Here is a 21,816-nt window from a genome sequence, read left to right on the forward strand (position 1 = left end):
TGTCCCAGCTGTCCCCAAGTGTCCACAGGAATGTCCCCAGGTGTCCCCAGGTGTCCCCACTGTCCCCAGGTGTCCCCAAAGTGTCCCCAGGTGTCCCTAGGTGTCCCCAAACCCCCCAGGTGTCCCCAGGTGTCCCCAGTGTCCCCAGGTGTCCCCATTACCCCCAGGTGTCCCCAGGTGTCCCCAAAGTGTCCCCAGTGTCCCCAGGTGTCCCCAAACCCCCCCAGGTGTCCCCCGGTGTCCCCACTGTCCCCAGGTGTCCCCAGGTATCCCCAGGTGTCCCCAAAGTGTCCCCACTGTCCCCAGGTATCCCCAGGTGTCCCCACTGTCCCCAGGTGTCCCCATTACCCCCAGGTGTCCCCAGGTGTCCCCAAAGTGTCCCCACTGTCCCCAGGTATCCCCAGGTGTCCCCACTGTCCCCAGGTGTCCCCAGGTGTGTCCCCAGGTGTCCCCACTGTCCCCAGGTGTCCCCAAACCCCCCCAGGTGTCCCCAGGTGTCCCCACTGTCCCCAGGTGTCCCCACTGTCCCCAGGTGTCCCCACCTGCCCACGGCCCCGATGGCTCCGAGCGTTTCTTCTTCACCGGGGGCTCCTCCTGGGGGGACAGAGGGACAGGTTTGGGGTGCCCAGGTGAGTTTTGGGGATCCCCAGGTGCATTTCAGGGTGCCCAGGTGGATTTTTGAGGTGCCCAGGGAGGATTTCAGGGTGCCCAGGGAGGATTTTTGGGGTGCCCAGGTGAATTTCGGGGTGCCCATGTGAATTTCGGGGTGCCCAGGTTCATTTCGGGGTTCCCATGTGAATTTCGGGGTGCCCAGGTTCATTTCGGGGTGCCCATGTGAATTTTGGGGTGCCCAGGTTCGTTTCGGGGTGCCCAGGTTCATTTTGGGGTGCCCAGGGAGGATTTTGGGGTGCCCAGGTTCATTTCGGGGTGCCCATTTGCATTTTGGGGTTCCCAGGTGCATTTCAGGGTGCCCATGGAGGATTTTGGGGTGCCCAGGTGGATTTTGGGGATGCCCAGGTAGATTTTGGGGATCCCCAGGTGCATTTCAGGGTGCCCAGGTTCATTTTGGGGTGCCCAGGTGGATTTTGGGTTGCCCAGGTAGATTTTGGGGATCCCCAGGTGCATTTCAGGGTACCCAGGTTCATTTTGGGTTCCCCAGGTGCATTTCAGGGTGCCCAGGTGGATTTTGGGGTGCCCAGGTGCCATTTTGGGGATCCCCAGGTGCATTTCAGGGTGCCCAGGTGGATTTTGGGGTGCCCAGGTGGATTTTGGGAGGATTTTGGGGATCTCCAGGTTCATTTTGGGGTGCCCAGGTGCATTTCGGGGTGCCCAGGTTCATTTTGGGATCCCCAGGTTCATTTTGGGGTGCCCAGGTAGATTTTGGGGATCCCCAGGTGCATTTCAGGGTGCCCAGGTGGATTTTGGGGTGCCCAGGTGGATTTTGGGGATCCCCAGGTGCATTTCGGAGTGCCCAGGGAGGATTCTGGGGTCCCCAGATGGATTTTGGGAGGATTTCGGGGATCCCCAGGTTCATTTCGGGGTGCCCATGTGAATTTCGGGTTGCCCAGGTTCATTTTGGGGTGCCCAGGTGGATTTTGGGGTCTCCATGTTCATTTTGGGCTTCCCATGTTCATTTTGGGGATCCCCAGGTGCATTTCAGGGTGCCCAGGTGGATTTTGGGGTGCCCAGGTGGATTTTGGGGGGATTTCGGGGATCCCCAGGTTCATTTTGGGGATCCCCAGGTGCATTTCAGGGTGCCCAGGTGCATTTTGGGGTGCCCAGGTGGATTTTGGGGATGCCAGGTGGATTTTCAGGGTGCCCAGGTCGATTTTGGGGTGCCCAGGTGGATTTTGGGGATCCCCAGGTGCATTTCAGGGTGCCCAGGTGGATTTTGGGATCCCCAGGCTCATTTTGGGGTGCCCAGGTGCCATTTTGGGGTGCCCAGGGAGGATTTTGGGATCCCCAGGCTCATTTTGGGGTGCCCAGGTGCCATTTTGGGGTGCCCAGGGAGGATTTTGGGGATCCCCAGGTGCATTTCAGGGTGCCCAGGTAGATTTTGGGGATGCCAGGTTGATTTTGGGGATCCCCAGGTGATATTTTGGGCCCTCACCTGCCGGTCGGGCCCCTCCCTGCCCAGCCTGGCCGGCAGCTCTGGGATGGGGATTTTTGGGGATGCCAGGTAGATTTCGGGGTGCCCAGGTGCATTTCAGGGTGCTCAGGTGGATTTTGGGGTGCCCAGGGAGGATTTTGGGGTGCCCAGGTTCATTTTGGGGTGCCCAGGTGCCATTTTGGGCCCTCACCTGTCGGTCGGGCGCGTCCCGGCCGGGCCCCGCGGGCGCCTCCTGCAGCTTCTCCGTGTACCTGAGCAGGAGGGAGTTCCCCAGGCGGGAGCCCAGGAACAGGTAACCGGGTTCCAATGGCACCATCTGGGGACAGACATGGCACTGAGTGTCACCCAGTGTCACCTGAGGGTCACCAGGTGTGCCCAGGTGTGCCCAGGAACAGGTAACCGGGTTCCAGGGGCACCATCTGGGGACACAGGGCACACATGGCACCTGAGTGTCACCAGGTGTGCCCAGGAACAGGTAACCGGGCTCCAATGGCACCATCTGGGGACAGACATGGCACACATGGCACACATGGCACCTGAGTGTCACCTGAGTGTCACCTGAGTGTCACCCAGTGTCACCAGGTGTGCCCAGGAACAGGTAACCGGGTTCCAGAGGGACCATCTGGGGGCACACATGGCACACATGGCACCTGAGTGTCACCTGAGTGTCACCTGAGTGTCACCCAGTGTCACCCAGTGTCACCAGGTGTGCCCAGGAACAGGTAACCGGGTTCCAATGGCACCATCTGGGGACACAGGGGCACCTGAGTGTCACCTGAGTGTCACCCAGTGTCACCCAGTGTCACCAGGTGTGCCCAGGAACAGGTAACTGGGTTCCAATGGCACCATCTGGGGACACATGGCACACATGGCACACATGGCACACATGGCACCTGAGTGTCACCAGGTGTGCCCAGGAACAGGTAACCGGGTTCCAGGGGCACCATCTGGGGACACACAGGGCACACATGGCACACATGGCACACATGGCACCTGAGTGTCACCCAGTGTCACCAGGTGTGCCCAGGAACAGGTAACCGGGTTCCAATGGCACCATCTGGGGACACAGGGCACACAGGGCACACATGGCACCTGAGTGTCACCTGAGTGTCACCAGGTGTGCCCAGGAACAGGTAACCGGGCTCCAATGGCACCATCTGGGGACACATGGCACACATGGCACCTGAGTGTCACCTGAGTGTCACCTGAGTGTCACCTGAGTGTCACCAGGTGTGCCCAGGTGTGCCCAGGTGTGCCCAGGAACAGATAGCCGGGCTCCAATGGCACCATCTGGGGACAGACAGGGCACACATGGCACCTGAGTGTCACCTGAGTGTCACCTGAGTGTCACCTCAGGGTCACCAGGTGTGCCCAGGAACAGGTAACCAGGTTCCAATGGCACCATCTGGGGACACACATGGCACACATGGCACCTCAGTGTCACCCAGTGTCACCCAGTGTCACCAGGTGTGCCCAGGTGTGCCCAGGAACAGATAGCCCGGGTTCCAATGGCACCATCTGGGGACACACATGGCACCTGAGTGTCACCTGAGTGTCACCAGGTGTGCCCAGGTGTGCCCAGGAACAGGTAACCAGGTTCCAATGGCACCATCTGGGGACAGACATGGCACCCCAGTGTCACCTGAGTGTCACCCAGTGTCACCCAGTGTCACCAGGTGTGCCCAGGAACAGATAGCTGGGCTCCAGGGGCACCATCTGGGGACACACATGGCACACAGGGCACCTGAGTGTCACCTGAGTGTCCCCAGGTGTGCCCAGGAACAGATAGCCGGGCTCCAATGGCACCATCTGGGGACACACATGGCACCTGAGTGTCACCTGAGTGTCACCCAGTGTCACCAGGTGTGCCCAGGTGTGCCCAGGAACAGATAGCCCGGCTCCAATGGCACCATCTGGGGACACACATGGCACCTGAGTGTCACCTGAGTGTCCCCTGAGTGTCACCTGAGTGTCACCCCAGGGTCACCCAGTGTCACCAGGTGTGCCCAGGAACAGGTAACCGGGTTCCAGGGGCACCATCTGGGGACACACATGGCACACATGGCACACATGGCACCTGAGTGTCACCTGAGTGTCACCCAGTGTCACCCAGTGTCACCAGGTGTGCCCAGGTGTGCCCAGGAACAGGTAACCGGGTTCCAATGGCACCATCTGGGGACACATGGCACCTGAGTGTCACCAGGTGTGCCCAGGTGTGCCCAGGTGTGCCCAGGAACAGGTAACCGGGTTCCAATGGCACCATCTGGGGACACACATGGCACCTGAGTGTCACCTGAGTGTCACCTCAGGGTCACCAGGTGTGCCCAGGTGTGCCCAGGAACAGATAGCCGGGCTCCAATGGCACCATCTGGGGACACACATGGCACACATGGCACCTGAGTGTCACCTGAGTGTCACCAGGTGTGCCCAGGTGTGCCCAGGTGTGCCCAGGAACAGATAGCCGGGCTCCAGGGGCACCATCTGGGGACACAGGTGTCACTTAGGGTCACCAGGTGTCACCCCAGGGCCACCTCAGCACCACCTCAGCGTGACCAGGTGTGCCCCAGTGTCCTCAAAGAGCCCTCAGGTGTGCCCAGGTGTTCCTAGCTGTCCCCCAGGTGTCCCCAGTGCCTCCCAGGTGACCCCCACTGTCCCCCAGTGTCCCCCAGCTGTCCCCAAGTGCCTCCAGGTGTCCCCCGACTGTCCCTAAGTCTCCCTAGACTGTGCCCCAGGTGTCCCCAGGGATGTCCCCAGTGTCTCCTGAGTGTCCCCAGTTGTCCCCCAGACTGTCCCCAAATGTCCCCAGTGTCCCTGAGTATCCCCAGGTGTGCCCAGGTGTCCCCAGATGTCCCCAGACTGTCCCCAGGTGTCCCCAGATGTCCCCAGTGTCCCCAGGTGTCCCCAGACTGTCCCCAGTGTCCCAGACTGTCCCCAGTGTCCCCAGACTGTCCCCAGTGTCCCCAGACTGTCCCCAGACTGTCCCCAGTGTCCCCAGGTGTCCCCAGACTGTCCCCAGGTGTCCCCAGACTGTCCCCAGGTGTCCCCAGACTGTCCCCAGTGTCCCCAGTGTCCCCACTGTCCCCACTGTCCCCAGTGTCCCAGACTGTCCCCAGTGTCCCCAGTGTCCCCACTGTCCCCACTGTCCCCAGTGTCCCAGACTGTCCCCAGTGTCCCCAGGTGTCCCCAGTGTCCCCACTGTCCCCAGACTGTCCCCAGACTGTCCCCAGGTGTCCCCAGATGTCCCCAGGTATCCCCAGTGTCCCCAGTGTCCCCAGTGTCCCCAGATGTCCCCAGATGTCCCCAGGTATCCCCAGTGTCCCCAGGTGTCCCCAGACTGTCCCCAGTGTCCCCAGACTGTCCCCAGTGTCCCCAGTGTCCCAGACTGTCCCCAGTGTCCCCAGACTGTCCCCAGTGTCCCCAGTGTCCCCAGACTGTCCCCAGTGTCCCCAGACTGTCCCCAGTGTCCCCAGGTGTCCCCAGATGTCCCCAGACTGTCCCCAGTGTCCCCAGATGTCCCCAGTGTCCCAGACTGTCCCCAGGTGTCCCCAGACTGTCCCCAGTGTCCCAGACTGTCCCCAGTGTCCCCAGACTGTCCCCAGGTGACCCCAGTGTCCCCAGGTGTCCCCAGTGTCCCCAGACTGTCCCAGACTGTCCCCAGATGTCCCCACTGTCCCCAGTGTCCCCAGACTGTCCCCAGGTGACCCCAGTGTCCCCAGGTGTCCCCACTGTCCCCAGTGTCCCCAGTGTCCCCAGTGTCCCCAGGTGTCCCCAGTGTCCCCAGACTGTCCCCAGTGTCCCCAGATGTCCCCAGTGTCCCCAGACTGTCCCCAGTGTCCCAGACTGTCCCCAGTGTCCCCAGTGTCCCCAGACTGTCCCCAGTGTCCCCAGGTGTCCCCAGACTGTCCCCAGTGTCCCCAGTGTCCCCAGTGTCCCCAGGTGTCCCCAGTGTCCCCAGATGTCCCCAGTGTCCCAGACTGTCCCCAGTGTCCCCAGGTGTCCCCAGACTGTCCCCAGTGTCCCACACTGTCCCCAGTGTCCCCAGTGTCCCCAGTGTCCCCAGGTGTCCCCAGTGTCCCCAGTGTCCCCAGACTGTCCCCAGGTGTCCCAGACTGTCCCCAGATGTCCCCAGTGTCCCCAGACTGTCCCCAGTGTCCCCAGACTGTCCCCAGTGTCCCCAGGTGTCCCCAGACTGTCCCCAGTGTCCCCAGAGTGTCCCCAGTGTCCCCAGTGTCCCAGACTGTCCCCAGTGCCCCAGACTGTCCCCAGGTGTCCCCAGTGTCCCCAGACTGTCCCCAGATGTCCCCAGTGTCCCCAGACTGTCCCCAGTGTCCCAGACTGTCCCCAGGTGTCCCCAGATGTCCCCAGTGTCCCCAGACTGTCCCCACTGTCCCCAGTGTCCCCAGTGGTGTCCCCAGTGTCCCCAGACTGTCCCCAGTGTCCCCAGACTGTCCCCAGTGTCCCCAGACTGTCCCCAGGTGTCCCCAGTGTCCCAGATTGTCCCCAGGTGTCCCCAGACTGTCCCCAGGTATCCCCAGTGTCCCCACTGTCCCCAGATGTCCCCAGTGTCCCCAGTGTCCCCAGTGTCCCCAGACTGTCCCCAGACTGTCCCCAGTGTCCCAGACTGTCCCCAGTGTCCCCAGATGTCCCCAGTGTCCCAGACTGTCCCCAGACTGTCCCCAGTGTCCCAGACTGTCCCCAGTGTCCCCAGATGTCCCCAGACTGTCCCCAGACTGTCCCCAGTGTCCCAGACTGTCCCCAGGTGTCCCCAGATGTCCCCAGTGTCCCCAGTGTCCCCAGACTGTCCCCAGTGTCCCCAGGTGCTCACACAGGTGGTCAGGACGGACGCGGCCGCTTTGTCAAAGTGGAAGGAGCGCACGGAGCGCATCCCGTCCGTGATCAGCGTCAGCACGTAGCTGGGACAGAGAGAGGGACACTCAGGGGGGTGACAGACCCTGGGGACACCCTGAACCCTTGGGGACACCCCAAACCCCTGGGGACACCCCCAGAAAAACCAGGACCCCCAAAGACCCCCACAGGACAGAGCGCATCCCGTCCGTGATCAGCGTCAGCACGGAGATGGGACAGAGAGGGACACTCAGGGGGTGACAGACCCCTGGGGACACCCCGAATCCTTGGGGACACCCCCAAACCCTGGGGACACCCCCAGACCCTCGGGGACACCCCCAGAAAAACCAGGACCCCCAGAGACCCCCACTGTCCCACAGGACAGAGCCCATCCCGTCTGTGATCAGCGTCAGCACGTAGCTGGGACAGAGAGAGGGACACTCAGGGGGTGACAGACCCTTGGGGACACCCCTGAACCCTTGGGGACACCCCCGAACCCTTGGGGACACCCCCAAACCCCTGGGGACACCCCAAATCCCTGGGGACACCCCCAGAAAAACCAGGACCCCCAAAGACCCCCAGGGACCCCCACAGGACAGAGCGCATCCCGTCCGTGATCAGCGTCAGCACGGAGATGGGACAGAGAGAGGGACACTCAGGGGGTGACAAACCCTGGGGACACCCCCAGACCCCTGGGGACACCCCCAAACCCTTGGGGACACCCCCAGACCCTCGGGGACACCCCTAGAAAAACCAGGACCCCCAGAGACCCCCAGGGACCCCCACAGGACAGAGCGCATCCCGTCCGTGATCAGCGTCAGCTCAGAGATGGGACAGAGAGAGGGACACTCAGGGGGTGACAGACCCTGGGGACACCCCCGAACCCTTGGGGACACCCTGAACCCTTGGGGACACCCCCAGAAAAACCAGGACCCCCAGAGACCCCCACAGGACAGAGCCCATCCTGTCCGTGATCAGCGTCAGCACAGAGCTGGGACAGAGAGAGGGACACTCGGGGGGTGACAGACCCCTGGGGACATCCCTGAACCCTTGGGGACACCCCCAGGACCCCCCAAAATCCCTGAAGACCCCCAAAAGTCACCCCAGAAACTCAGGGACCCCCAACTCTTGTCCCAGGGACAGAGCTCATCCCGTCCGTGATCAGCACCAGGACACGGCTGGGATGGCAAAGGGACACTCAGGGGGGTGACAAACCCTTGGGGACACCCCCAGACCCTTGGGGACACCCCCGAACCCCTGGGGACACCCCCAAACCCTTGGGGACACCCCCAGAAAAACCAGGACCCCCAGAGACCCCCACAGGACAGAGCGCATCCCATCCGTGATCAGCGTCAGCACGTAGCTGGGACAGAGAGAGGGACACTCAGGGGGGTGACAGACCCTTGGGGACACCCCCGAACCCTTGGGGACACCCCTGAACCCTTGGGGACACCCCCAGGACCCCCCAAAATCCCTGGAGACCCCCAAAAGTCACCCCAGAAACTCAGGGACCCCCAACTCTTGTCCCAGGGACAGAGCTCATCCTGTCCGTGATGAGCATCAGGACACGGCTGGGATGGCAAAGGGACACTCAGGGGGGTGACAAACGCTTGGGGACACCCCCAAACCCTTGGGGACACCCCCAAACCCCTGGGGACACCCCCGAACCCCTGGGGACACCCCCAGGACCCCCTAAAATCCCTGGAGACCCCCAAAAGTCCCCCCAGAAACCCCCAGGGGTGTCCCAGGGCAGGAGGGGACAGAGCTCACCCTGTCCCTGAGCAGTGCCAGGACATGGCTGGGACAGGGGGTGGCACTTTGGGGGGGGACATGGGGACACCCCAAACCCTTGGGGACACCCCCAGACCCTCGGGGACACCTCCAGACCCTCGGGGACACCCCAAACCCCTGGGGACACCCCCAAATCCTTGGGGACACCCCCTAATCTTTGGGGACACCCCAAACCCTTGGGGACACCCCCAGACCCTCGGGGACACCCCCAGACCCCTGGGGACACCCCTGAACCCTTGGGGACACCCCCAAACCCTCGGGGACACCCCCAGGACCCCCCAGACTCACATCTCCCCCCCCTTGAGCGAGATGACCATCTTGTCATAGGAGATGAAGGTGGCCTGGGCACAGTCCAGAGTCATCCTCACGCCCTCCTGGACCCCTGGGGACGGGACAGGGATGGGGACAGCGATGGGACAGGGACAGCGATGGGGACAGCGATGGGGACAGGGGACAGGGATGGGACAGGGACAGTGGGGATGGGGACAGGGACGGGACAGGGACAGTGGGGACAGGGACAGGGATGGGGACAGTGGGGATGGGGACAGGGATGGGACAGGGACAGTGGGGATGGGACAGTGGGGACAGGGACAGTGATGGGGACAGTGGGGACAGTGGGAATGGGGACAGTGGGGATGGGGACAGTGGGGACAGGGACAGTGGGGATGGGGACAGTGGGGATGGGGACAGGGATGGGACAGGGGACAGTGAGGACAGGGACAGTGGGGATGGGGACAATGGGGATGGGGACAGTGGGGACAGGGACAGTGGGGACAGTGGGGACAGGGACAGTGGGGACAGTGGGGATGGGGACAGTGGGGACAGGGACAGTGGGGACAGGGACAGTGGGGACAGTGGGGATGGGGACAGTGGGGATGGGGACAGTGGGGATGGGGACAGTGGGGACAGGGACAGTGGGGATGGGGACAGTGGGGATGGGACAGGGGACAGTGGGGATGGGGACAGGGACAGTGATGGGGACAGGGACGGGACAGGGACACTGATGGGGACAGTGGGGATGGGGACAGGGATGGGACAGGGACAGGGACAGGGACAGGGATGGGGACAGGGACAGGGACAGGGACAGGGATGGGGACAGTGGGGACGGACAGTGATGGGCACAGGGACGGGACAGGGACAGTGATGGGGACAGTGGGGATGGGGACAGGGATGGGACAGGGACAGTGGGGACAGGGACAGTGATGGGGACAGTGGGGACAGGGACAGTGGGGACAGGGACAGTGATGGGGACAGTGGGGACAGTGGGGATGGGGACAGGGACAGTGGGGATGGGGACAGTGGGGATGGGGACAGGGACAGTGGGGATGGGACAGGGACAGTGATGGGGACAGGGACAGTGATGGGGACAGTGGGGACAGGGACAGTGATGGGGACAGGGACAGTGATGGGGACAGTCACAGTGGGGACAGGGATGGGACAGGGACAGTGGGGATGGGGACAGTGGGGATGGGGACAGGGACAGGGATGGTGACAGTCACAGTGGGGACAGGGATGGGGACAGGGACAGGGCAGGGATGGGAGAGTCACAGTGGGGACAGGGATGGGGACAGGGACAGGGATGGGACATGGACAGGACAGGGATGGGGACAGGGATGAGACAGAGATGGGGACAGGGACAATGGGGACAGTCACAACTGAGGACAGGGACAGGGATGGGGACATTCACAGCGGGGACGGGGACAGGAATGGGACAGGGACAGGGAACAGTGACAGGTGACAGGGATGGTGACAGGGACAGTGACAGGGATGGTGACAGGTGACAGGTGACAGGGACAGTGACAGTGTCACTCACGGAGCGGGAACACAGTGGTGCCGCAGGTGAGGCTGTTCAGCGCCACCCCATACGGGGACAGGAATGGGACAGGGACAGTGACAGGGGACAGTGACAGGTGACAGTGACAGGGATGGTGACAGGGACAGTGACAGGGGACAGGGACAGGACAGGGACAGTGACAGTGCCACTCACGGAGCGGGAACACGGTGGTGCCGCAGGTGAGGCTGTTCAGCGCCACCCCGTACGGGGGCACGCTCTGGTTCAGGTACAGCAGCGAGTTCACAGCGAAGATCACAACACCCCCTGGGACACGGGGACAATGTCAGTGTCATTGTCACAACATTGTCACAACGCCCCCTGGGACACGGGGACATGGGGACATTGGGGACAGTGTCAGTGTCATTGTCACCGTCACCCCCTGGGACACGGGGACAGTGTCATTGTCATTGTCACTGTCACCACACCCCCTGGGACACGGGGACAATGTCAGTGTCAGTGTCATTGTCACTGTCACCACACCCCCTGGGACACGGGGACATGGGGACAGTGTCAGTGTCATTGTCACCACACCCCCTGGGACATGGGGACAGTGTCAGTGTCAGTGTCATTGTCACCACGCCCCCTGGGACACGGGGACAGTGTCAGTGTCAGTGTCAATGTCACTGTCACCACGCCCCCTGGGACACGGGGACAATGTCAGTGTCATTGTCACAACATTGTCACAACGCCCCCTGGGACACGGGGACATGGGGACATTGGGGACAGTGTCAGTGTCATTGTCACCAACACCCCCTGGGACATTGGGGACAGTGTCAGTGTCATTGTCACCGTCACCCCCTGGGACATGGGGACAGTGTCAGTGTCATTGTCATTGTCACCACACCCCCTGGGACACAGGGACAATGTCAGTGTCAGTGTCAGAACATTGTCACCACGCCCCCTGGGACACGGGGACAATGTCAGTGTCATTGTCATTGTCACTGTCACAATGCCCCCTGGGACACGGGGACAATGTCAGTGTCATTGTCATTGTCACCACGCCCCCTGGGACACGGGGACATGGGGACATGGGGACAGTGTCAGTGTCATTGTCACCGTCACCCCCTGGGACATGGGGACAGTGTCATTGTCATTGTCACCATCAGCACACCCCCAGGGACATGGGGACAGGGTCAGTGTCAGTGTCATTGTCACTGTCACCACGCCCCCTGGGACACGGGGACAATGTCAGTGTCAGTGTCAGAACATTGTCACCACGCCCCCTGGGACACGGGGACATGGGGACAGTGTCATTGTCATTGTCACTGTCACCACGCCCCCTGGGACACGGGGACAATGTCAGTGTCATTGTCATTGTCACCACGCCCCCTGGGACAGGGGGACATGGGGACATGGGGACAGTGTCAGTGTCATTGTCACCGTCACCACACCCCCTGGGACACGGGGACATTGGGGACAGTGTCAGTGTCATTGTCACCCTCATCACACCCCCTGGGACATGGGGACAGTGTCATTGTCATTGTAACCATCAGCACACCCCCAGGGACATGGGGACATGGGGACAGTGTCAGTGTCATTGTCACCGTCACCACTGTCACCCTCACTACACCCCCTAGGACATGGGGACAGTGTCATTGTCATTGTCACCATCACCCCCTGGGACATGGGGACAGTGTCATTGTCATTGTCACCGTCACAACACCCCCTGCGACATGGGGACAGGGACAGTGTCACTGTGCCACTGTGTCACTGTCACTGTGTCACAGTCCCTGTCCCTGTCACTGTGTCACTGTCACTGTGTCACTGTGTCACTGTCACTGTGTCACTGTCACTGTGTCACTGTCCCTGTCACTGTGTCACTGTCACTGTGTCACTGTCCCTGTGTCCCTGTGTCACTGTCACTGTGTCACCGTCACTGTCACTGTGTCACCGTCACTGTCACTGTCACTGTGTCACTGTGTCACCGTCACTGTGTCACTGTGTCACTGTCACTGTCACTGTCACTGTGTCACTGTCACTGTGTCACTGTCACTGTGTCACTGTCACTGTCACTGTGTCACTGTCACTGTCCCCGTCACTGACCGATGGGTTTGGGCACGGGCAGGGCCTGGGTGCAGTCGAAGGGCAGCGAGCTCAGGGACCAGATCACTGTCACTGTCACTGTGTCACTGTGTCACTGTCACTGTGTCACCGTCACTGTGTCACTGTCACTGTCACTGTCACTGTCACTGTGTCACTGTCACTGTCACTGTGTCACCGTCACTGTGTCACTGTGTCACTGTCACTGTCACTGTGTCACTGTGTCACTGTCACTGTGTCACTGTCACTGTCACTGTCACTGTCACTGTGTCACTGTCACTGTCACTGTGTCACTGTCCCTGTGTCACTGTGTCACTGTCACTGTCACTGTGTCCCTGTCCCTGTCACCGTCACTGACCGATGGGTTTGGGCACGGGCAGGGCCTGGGTGCAGTCGAAGGGCAGCGAGCTCAGGGACCAGATCACTGTCACTGTGTCACTGTGTCACTGTGTCACTGTGTCACTGTCACTGTGTCACTGTGTCACTGTCACTGTGTCACTGTCACTGTCACTGTGTCACTGTCACTGTGTCACTGTCACTGTCACTGTCACTGTGTCACCGTCACTGACCGATGGGTTTGGGCACGGGCAGGGCCTGGGTGCAGTCGAAGGGCAGCGAGCTCAGGGACCAGATCACCGGGTGCACGCGCTGCAGGATGTTCAGCGAGATGGCCACGATGCTGCACGTGTCCTGTCGGACTGCCACCCGCCTGTGGGGACAGCTGAGTGTCACCTGGGGGTGACAGACACACCCTGACCCCACCCGTGTCCTGCTGCACTGCCACCCTCCTGTGGGGACAGCTGAGTGTCACCTGAGTGTCACCTGGGGGTGACAGACACACCCTGACCCCCACAGTGTCCTGTCGCACTGCCACCTGCCTGTGGGGACACCCCAATGTCACCTGAGTGTCACCTGAGTGTCACCAATGTGCCCCCAAATCCCCCAAACTCCCCCCAAACTGCCCCAAAACCGGGCCAGCTCTGGTTGGGCTCCCATGGGATCAGCAGGGTGGGATTGGGGGGTCCATGGGGAATTGATGGGGCTGGGACCCCCAAAAATCCCTGAAACTTCCCCAAACCCCCCTGAAACACCCCAAAACTACCCCAAAACACCCCTGAAACACCCCAAAACTGCCCCAAAACCCCTGAAACACCCCAAAACTGCCCCAAAACCCCTGAAACACCCCAAAACTGCCCCAAAACCCCTGAAATGCCCCAAAAAAACCCCAAAAAACCCTCAAATCTCCTCCAAACACCCCAAAATCCCCCTGGGACCCCCAGACTGACCCGGGCCAGGTCTGGTTGGGCTCACAGTAACCCTGCATTGGGATTTGGGATTTGGGGTGAAATTTGGAGTTTCTGGGATTTGGGGTAGAGTTCAGGATTTTTGGGCTTTGGGGTGCCAGGATTTGGGGTGGAATTTGGGGGTTTGGGATTGGGTTGGGATTTGGGGTTTCTGGGGTTTGGGATTTGTGGAATTTGGGATTTTGGGATCAGGGTGGGGTTTGGGGATTTGGGATTTGGGGGTTTCTGGAATTCAGAGTTTCTGGGATTTGGGGTGGAGTTTGGGGTTTTTGGGATTGGTGGTTCTGGAATTTTGGGATTTGGGAGCTTTAGGATTGGGATTGGGATTTCTGGGATTTGGGGTTTCTGGAATTTGGGATTGTCTGGAATTTGGGGATTTCTGGGATTTGGGCACCCCCAGACTGACCCAGGCCAGGTCTGGTTGGGCTCACAGAGGATCAGCAGGGTGGGCTCATGGTGGCCATGTAAGAACTGCCTGGGCTGGGACCCCCAAAACTCCCCCAAAACACCCTAAAACCACCCCAAAACTCCCTGAAATCCCCCCAAAACTCCCTGAAATCCCCCCAAAACTGCTCTGAGCCCCCCAAAAATCCCAGAACTGACCCGGGCCAGGTCTGGTTGGGCTCACAGAGGATCAGCAGGGTGGGCTCATAGTAACCATGTAAGAACTGCATGGGCTGAGGACCCCCAAAACCCCCTCCAAAACCCCTAAAACCACCCCAAAACTCCCTGAAATCCCCTCAAAACCACTCAAAATCCCCCTGGGACCCCCAGACTGACCCGGGCCAGGTCTGGTTGGGCTCACAGAGGATCAGCAGGGTGGGCTCACAGTAACCATGCAGGAACTGCCTGGGCTGGGACCCCTCCAGAGACCCCAAAACCCCCTGAAACCACCCCAAAATTCCCTCAAATCCACCCAAAACTGCTCTAAACCCCCCCAAATCCCCCCAAAACCGCCCCAAATTCCCTCCAAACCCCCAGACTGACCCGGGCCAGGTCTGGTTGGGCTCACAGAGGATCAGCAGGGTGGGCTCATAGTAACTATGTAAGAACTGCATGGGCTGGGACCCCCAAAACCTCCTGAAAGCCCCCCAAAAATGCCCCAAATTTCCTCCAAACCACCCCATATCCCCCCAAAACTGCCCCAAATTCCCTCCAAACCCCCAGACTGACCCGGGCCAGGTCTGGTTGGGCTCGAAGAGGATCAGCAGCGTGGGCTCACAGTGGCCATGTAAGAACTGCCTGGGCTGGGACCCCTGAAATCCCCCCAAAACCCCCTCAAATCCCCCCAAAATCCCCTGAAATCTCCCCAAAACCACTTTAAATTCCCTCCAAACCCCCAGACTGACCCGGGCCAGGTCTGGTTGGGCTCGAAGAGGATCAGCAGGGTGGGCTCATGGTGGCCATGCAGGAACTGCATGGGCTGGGACCCCCAAAACCCCCTGAGAACTGCCCCAAACCCCCCCCAAACCGCCCCAAATTTCTTCCAAACCACCCCAAATCCCCCCAAAACTGCCCCAAATTCCCTCCAAACCACCCCAAATCCCACCAAAACTGCTCCAAGCCCCCCAAAAATCCCAGAACTGACCCGGGCCAGGTCTGGTTGGGCTCACAGAGGATCAGCAGGGTGGGCTCACAGTAACCATGTAAGAACTGCATGGGCTGGGACCCCCAAAACACCCCCAAAATTCCCTCAAATTCCCCCAAAACCCCCTCAAATCCCCCCAAAACTGCCCCAAATTCCCTCCAAACCCCCAGACTGACCCGGGCCAGGTCTGGTTGGGCTCGAAGAGGATCAGCAGCGTGGGCTCATGGTGGCCATGTAAGAACTGCCTGGGCTGGGACCCCTCCAGAGACCCCAAAACCCCCTGAAACCACCCCAAAATCCCCTGAAATCCCCTCAAAACCCCCTCAAATCCCCCCAAACCACTCAAAATCCCCCTGGGACCCCCAGACTGACCCGGGCCAGGTCAGGTTGGGCTCACAGAGGATCAGCAGCGTGGGCTCATGGTAACCATGCAGGAACTGCATGGGCTGGGACCCCCAAAACCCCCCCAAAATTCCCTCAAATCCCCCCAAAACTGCTCAAATCCCCCCAAAACTGCTCCAAGCTCCCCAAAAACCCCCAGACTGACCCGGGCCAGGTCTGGTTGGGCTCACAGAGGATCAGCAGCGTGGGCTCACAGTAACCATGTAAGAACTGCATGGGCTGGGACCCCCAAAAACCCCCTCCAAGACCCCTAAAACCACCCCAAAACTCCCTGAAATCCCCTCAAAATACCCCAAAGCTGCCCAAAATCCCCCTGGGACCCCAGAACTGACCCGGGCCAGGTCTGGTTGGGCTCACAGAGGATCAGCAGGGTGGGCTCACAGTAACCATGTAAGAACTGCATGGGCTGGGAACCCCTGAAATCCCCCCAAACCACCCCAAAACCCCCTCAAATCCCCCCAAAACTGCCCCAAATTCCCTCCAAACCCCCAGACTGACCCGGGCCAGGTCTGGTTGGGCTCACAAAGGATCAGCAGGGTGGGCTCATGGTAACCATGTAAGAACTGCATGGGCTGGGACCCCCAAAACCCCCCCAAACCCCCCCAAAATTCCCCCAAATCCCCTCAAAACCACTCAAAATCCCCCTGGGACCCCCAGACTGACCCGGGCCAGGTCTGGTTGGGCTCACAGAGGATCAGCAGCGTGGGCTCATGGTGGCCATGCAGGAACTGCATGGGCTGGGACCCCTGAAATCCCTCAAACCACCCCAAAACCCCCCAAAACGGCCCCAAATTTCCTCGAAACACCCCCAAATCCCCCTGGGACCCCAAATCTGACCCGGGCCAGGTCTGGTTGGGCTCACAGAGGATCAGCAGGGTGGGCTCATGGTGGCCATGCAGGAACTGCATGGGCTGGGACCCCTGAAATCCCCCCAAACCACCCCAAAATTCCCTCAAATTCCCCCAAAACTGCTCAAATCCCCCCAGAATTGCCTCAAATCTCCCCCAAACTGCTCTAAGCCCCCCAAAAATCCCAGAACTGACCCGGGCCAGGTCTGGTTGGGCTCGAAGAGGATCAGCAGGTTGGGCTCACAGTAACTATGTAAAAACTGCATGGGCTGGGACCCCCAAAACCTCCTGAACCCCCCCCAAAACCGCCCCAAATTCCCTCCAGACCACCCCAAATCCCCCCAAAACTGCTCCAAGCCCCCCAAAAATCCCAGAACTGACCCGGGCCAGGTCTGGTTGGGCTCACAGAGGATCAGCAGGGTGGGCTCATGGTGGCCATGTACAAACTGCATGGGCTGGGACCCCCAAAACCCCCCCAAAATTCCCTCAAATCCCCCCAAAACTGCTCAAATCCCCCCAAAACTGCTCAAATCCCCCCAAAACTGCTCAAATCCCCTCAAAACTGCTCCAAGCCCCCCAAAAATCCCAGAACTGACCCGGGCCAGGTCTGGTTGGGCTCACAGAGGATCAGCAGCGTGGGCTCATAGTAGCCATGTAAGAACTGCATGGGCTGGGGACCCCTGAAATCCCCCCAAACCACCCCAAAATTCCCTCAAATCCCCCCAAAACTGCTCTGAGCCCCCCAAAAATCCCAGACTGACCCGGGCCAGGTCTGGTTGGGCTCACAGAGGATCAGCAGCGTGGGCTCATGGTGGCCATGTAAGAACTGCATTGGCTGAGACCCCCAAACCCCCTGAGAACTGCCCCAAAACCCCCCAAAAAACCCTCAAATTTCCACTAAACACCCCAAAATCCCCCTGGGACCCCAAATCTGACCCGGGCCAGGTCTGGTTGGGCTCGAAGAGGATCAGCAGTGTGGGCTCGTAGTAGCCATGCAGGAACTGCATGGGCTGAGACCCCCAAAACCCCCTCCAAGACCCCTAAAACCACCCCAAAACTCCCTGAAATCCCCTCAAAATACCCCAAAGCCGCCCAAAATCCCCCTGGGACCCCCAGACTGACCCGGGCCAGGTCTGGTTGGGCTCACAGAGGATCAGCAGGGTGGGCTCATGGTAACCATGTAGGAACTGCCTGGGCTGGGACCCCCAAAATCCCCTCCAAACCACCCCAAAACCCCCTCAAATCTCCCCAAAACTGCTCCGAGCCCCCCAAAAATCCCAGAACTGACCCAGGCCAGGTCTGGTTGGGCTCACAGAGGATCAGCAGGGTGGGCTCATGGTGGCCATGTAAGAACTGCATGGGCTGGGGACCCCCAAAACCTCCTGAAACCCCCCCAAAACGGCCCCAAATTCCCTCCAAACCACCCCAAATCCCCCCAAAACTGCCCCAAATTCCCTCCAAACCTCCAGACTGACCCGGGCCAGGTCTGGTTGGGCTCGAAGAGGATCAGCAGCGTGGGCTCATGGTGGCCATGTAAGAACTGCATGGGCTGGGGACCCCTGAAATCCCCCCAAACCACCCCAAAACCCCCCAAAATTCCCTCAAATCCCTCCAAACCACCCCAAATCCCCCCAAAACTGCCCCAAATTCCCTCCAAACCCCCAGACTGACCCGGGCCAGGTCTGGTTGGGCTCGAAGAGGATCAGCAGCGTGGGCTCATGGTGGCCATGCAGGAACTGCATGGGCTGGGGACCCCTGAAATCCCCTAAAACCACCCCAAAACTGCCCCAAATCCCCTCAAAACCACTCAAAATCCCCCTGGGACCCCAGAACTGACCCGGGCCAGGTCTGGTTGGGCTCGAAGAGGATCAGCAGGGTGGGCTCACGGTAACTATGTAAGAACTGCATGGGCTGGGACCCCCAAAACCTCCTGAAACCACCCCAAAACCCCCTCAAATCCCCCCAAAACTGCTCAAATCCCCCCAAAACCACCCCAAATCCCCCCAAAACTGCTCTGAGCCCCCCAAAAACCCCCAGACTGACCCGGGCCAGGTCTGGTTGGGCTCGAAGAGGATCAGCAGCGTGGGCTCATAGTAGCCATGCAGGAACTGCATGTCGATGATGTTGAGCAGTTTCTCGTCCAGCTCGCGCACGTCGATGATGTAGCTGGGCAGGAAGCTCGATTTCTGCCTGCGGGGTTTTTGGGGGTTCAGGGGGGGTTTGTCCGGGTTTGGGGGTGCCCTGGGGGGGTCCGGGGGGTCCTCACCCCTCGCCCACCGGGCCCTCGTGCTCGTCGGCCAGCGAGTCCCTGCGGAAGGGCAGCACCACCAGGCGCGTGCCGTAGATCAGCATGACGGCGCAGCGCCCGTCGGGGTCCACGCGCACGCGCGGCGGGTGCACGTTCTGCACGAAGCCATCCTGCAAAATACGGGATTTGGGATAAATCTGGGATCCAGGGGAACCCCAAAATCCATCCCAGAGCTCTGTGTGCACGTTCTGCACGAAGCCGTCCTGGAAAATACGGGATTTAGGGGGGCTCTGGAAACCCAAATCCATCCCAGAGCTCCCTGTGCACGTTCTGCACGAAGCCATCCTGCAAAAACAGGGATTTAGGGGGGCTCTGGAACCCCAAATGGGATTTGGGAACGCCAAAATCCATCCCAGAGCTCCCTGTGCATGTTCTGCACGAAGCCATCCTGGAATAAATGGGAATTTGGGAACCCAAAATGGGAATTTGGGAACCCAAAATGGGATTTGGGAACCCCAAATGGGATTTGGGAACCTCAAATGGGATTTGGGAACCCCAAAATCCATCCCAGAGCTCTGGGTGTATGTTCTGTATAAAGTCATCCTGAAAAAATGGGATTTGGGGTGAATCTGGAACCCCAAAATCCATCCCAGAGTGACCCCACACCCCCGCATGGGATGGGTGCACGTTCTGCACGAAGCCGTCCTGGAAAATGGGAATTTGGGATAAATCTGGGATCCAGGGGAACCCCAAAATCCATCCCAGAGCTCCCTGTGCACGTTCTGCACGAAGCCATCCTGGAATAAACGGGATTTAGGGGGGCTCTGGAACCCCAAAATCCACCCCAGAGTGACCCCACACCCACACATGGGATGTGTGCACGTTCTGCACGAAGCCGTCCTGCAAAAAATGGGGATTTGGGATAAATCTGGAACCCCAAAATCCATCCCAAAGCTCTGGGTGTATGTTCTGTATAAAGTCATCCCAAAAAAATGGGATTTAGGGGGGCTCTGGAACCCCAAATCCATCCCAGAGCTCTGGGTGTATGTTCTGCATGGAGCCATCCTGGAAAAATGGGAATTTGGGAACTCCAAATGGGGTTTGGGAACCCCAAATCCATCCCAGAGCTCTGTGTGAATGTTCTGTATAAAGTCATCCCAAAAAAACGGGATTTAGGGGAGCTCTGGAACCCCAAAATCCATCCCAGATGTCTGGGTGCACGTTCTGCACGAAGCCATCCTGCAAAAAATGGGGATTTGGGAACCCCAAAATCCATCCCAGAGCTCCCTGTGCACGTTCTGCACGAAGCCGTCCTGGAATAAATGGGAATTTGGGAACCCAAAATGGGATTTGGGAACCCCAAATGGGGTTTGGGAACCCCAAAATCCATCCCAGAGCTGCCTGTGCATGTTCTGCACGAAGCCATCCTGGAAAAATGGGAATTTGGGAACCCCAAACGGGATTTGGGAACCCCAAAATCCATCCCAAAGCTCTGGGTGTATGTTCTGTATAAAGTCATCCCAAAAAAATGGGATTTAGGGGGGCTCTGGGATCCAGGGGAACCCCAAAATCCATCCCAGAGTGACCCCACACCCACACATGGGATGTGTGCACGTTCTGCACGAAGCCGTCCTGGAATAAACGGGATTTAGGGGGGCTCTGGAACCCCAAAATCCATCCCAGAGCCCTGTGTGCATGTTCTGCACGAAGCCATCCTGGAAAAAATGGGATTTGGGATAAATCTGGAACCCCAAAATCCATCCCAGAGCCCTGTGTGCATGTTCTGCATGGAGCCATCCTGAAAAAACGGGAATTTGGGAACCCCAAATGGGATTTGGGAACCCCAAAATCCTTCATAGAGCTCCCTGTGCACGTTCTGCACGAAGCCGTCCTGGAAAATACGGGATTTGGGAACCCAAAATGGGATTTGGGAACCCCAAATGGGATTTGGGAACCCCAAAATCCATCCCAGAGCTCTGGGTGCACGTTCTGCACGAAGCCGTCCTGCAAAAATGGGGATTTGGGGTGAATCTGGGACCCCAAACGGGATTTGGGAACCCCAATATCCATCCCAGAGTTCCCAGTGAATGTTCTGTATAAAGTCATCCCAAAAAAATGGGGATTTCAGGGGTTCGGAAACCCCAAAATCCATCCCAAAGATCCCTGTGTGCACGTTCTGCACGAAGCCATCCTGGAAAATACGGGATTTAGGGGGGCTCTGGAACCCCAAAATCCATCCCAGATGTCTGGGTGCACGTTCTGCACGAAGCCGTCCTGCAAAAATGGGGATTTGGGAACCCAAAATGGGATTTGGGAACCCCAAAATCCATCCCAGAGCTCCCTGTGCACGTTCTGCACGAAGCCATCCTGGAATAAACGGGAATTTGGGGTGAATCTGGAACCCCAAACGGGATTTGGGAACCCCAAAATCCATCCCAGAGCTCTGTGTGAATGTTCTGTATAAAGTCATCCTGAAAAACAGGATTTGGGGTGAATCTGGAACCCCAAATCCATCCCAGAGCTCTGGGTGAATGTTCTGTATAAAGTCATCCCAAAAAAATGGGGATTTCAGGGGTTCCAGGACCCTAAAATCCATCCCAGAGCTCTGTGTGCACGAAGCCGTCCTAAAAAAATGGGGATTTGGGAACCCCCAATGGGAATTTGGGAACCCCAAAAGGGATTTGGGAACCCCAAAATGGGATTTGGGAACTCCAAATGGGATTTGGGAACCCCAAAATCCATCCCAGAGCTCTGGGTGTATGTTCTGTATAAAGTCATCCTGAAAAAACAGGGATTTGGGGTGAAT

General features: G+C 59.3%; 1 protein-coding gene across 1 annotated transcript in view; it reads right to left on the bottom strand.

Moving 5' to 3' along the window:
- The window catches only part of CPSF1 (cleavage and polyadenylation specific factor 1), a 168,648-nt gene that overhangs the window by 115,126 nt on the left and 31,706 nt on the right, over positions 1–21,816 (bottom strand). Inside the window, 8 exon segments of the mRNA XM_074558745.1 lie at positions 543–594; positions 2,301–2,426; positions 6,936–7,023; positions 9,035–9,128; positions 10,734–10,844; positions 13,190–13,329; positions 18,806–18,952; positions 19,029–19,180. Of these exon segments, the coding sequence (XP_074414846.1) occupies positions 543–594; positions 2,301–2,426; positions 6,936–7,023; positions 9,035–9,128; positions 10,734–10,844; positions 13,190–13,329; positions 18,806–18,952; positions 19,029–19,180 (910 nt within the window).

This window comes from Zonotrichia albicollis, chromosome 1, assembly GCF_047830755.1.
Source record: "Zonotrichia albicollis isolate bZonAlb1 chromosome 1, bZonAlb1.hap1, whole genome shotgun sequence".
Classification (NCBI taxonomy): domain Eukaryota; kingdom Metazoa; phylum Chordata; class Aves; order Passeriformes; family Passerellidae; genus Zonotrichia; species Zonotrichia albicollis.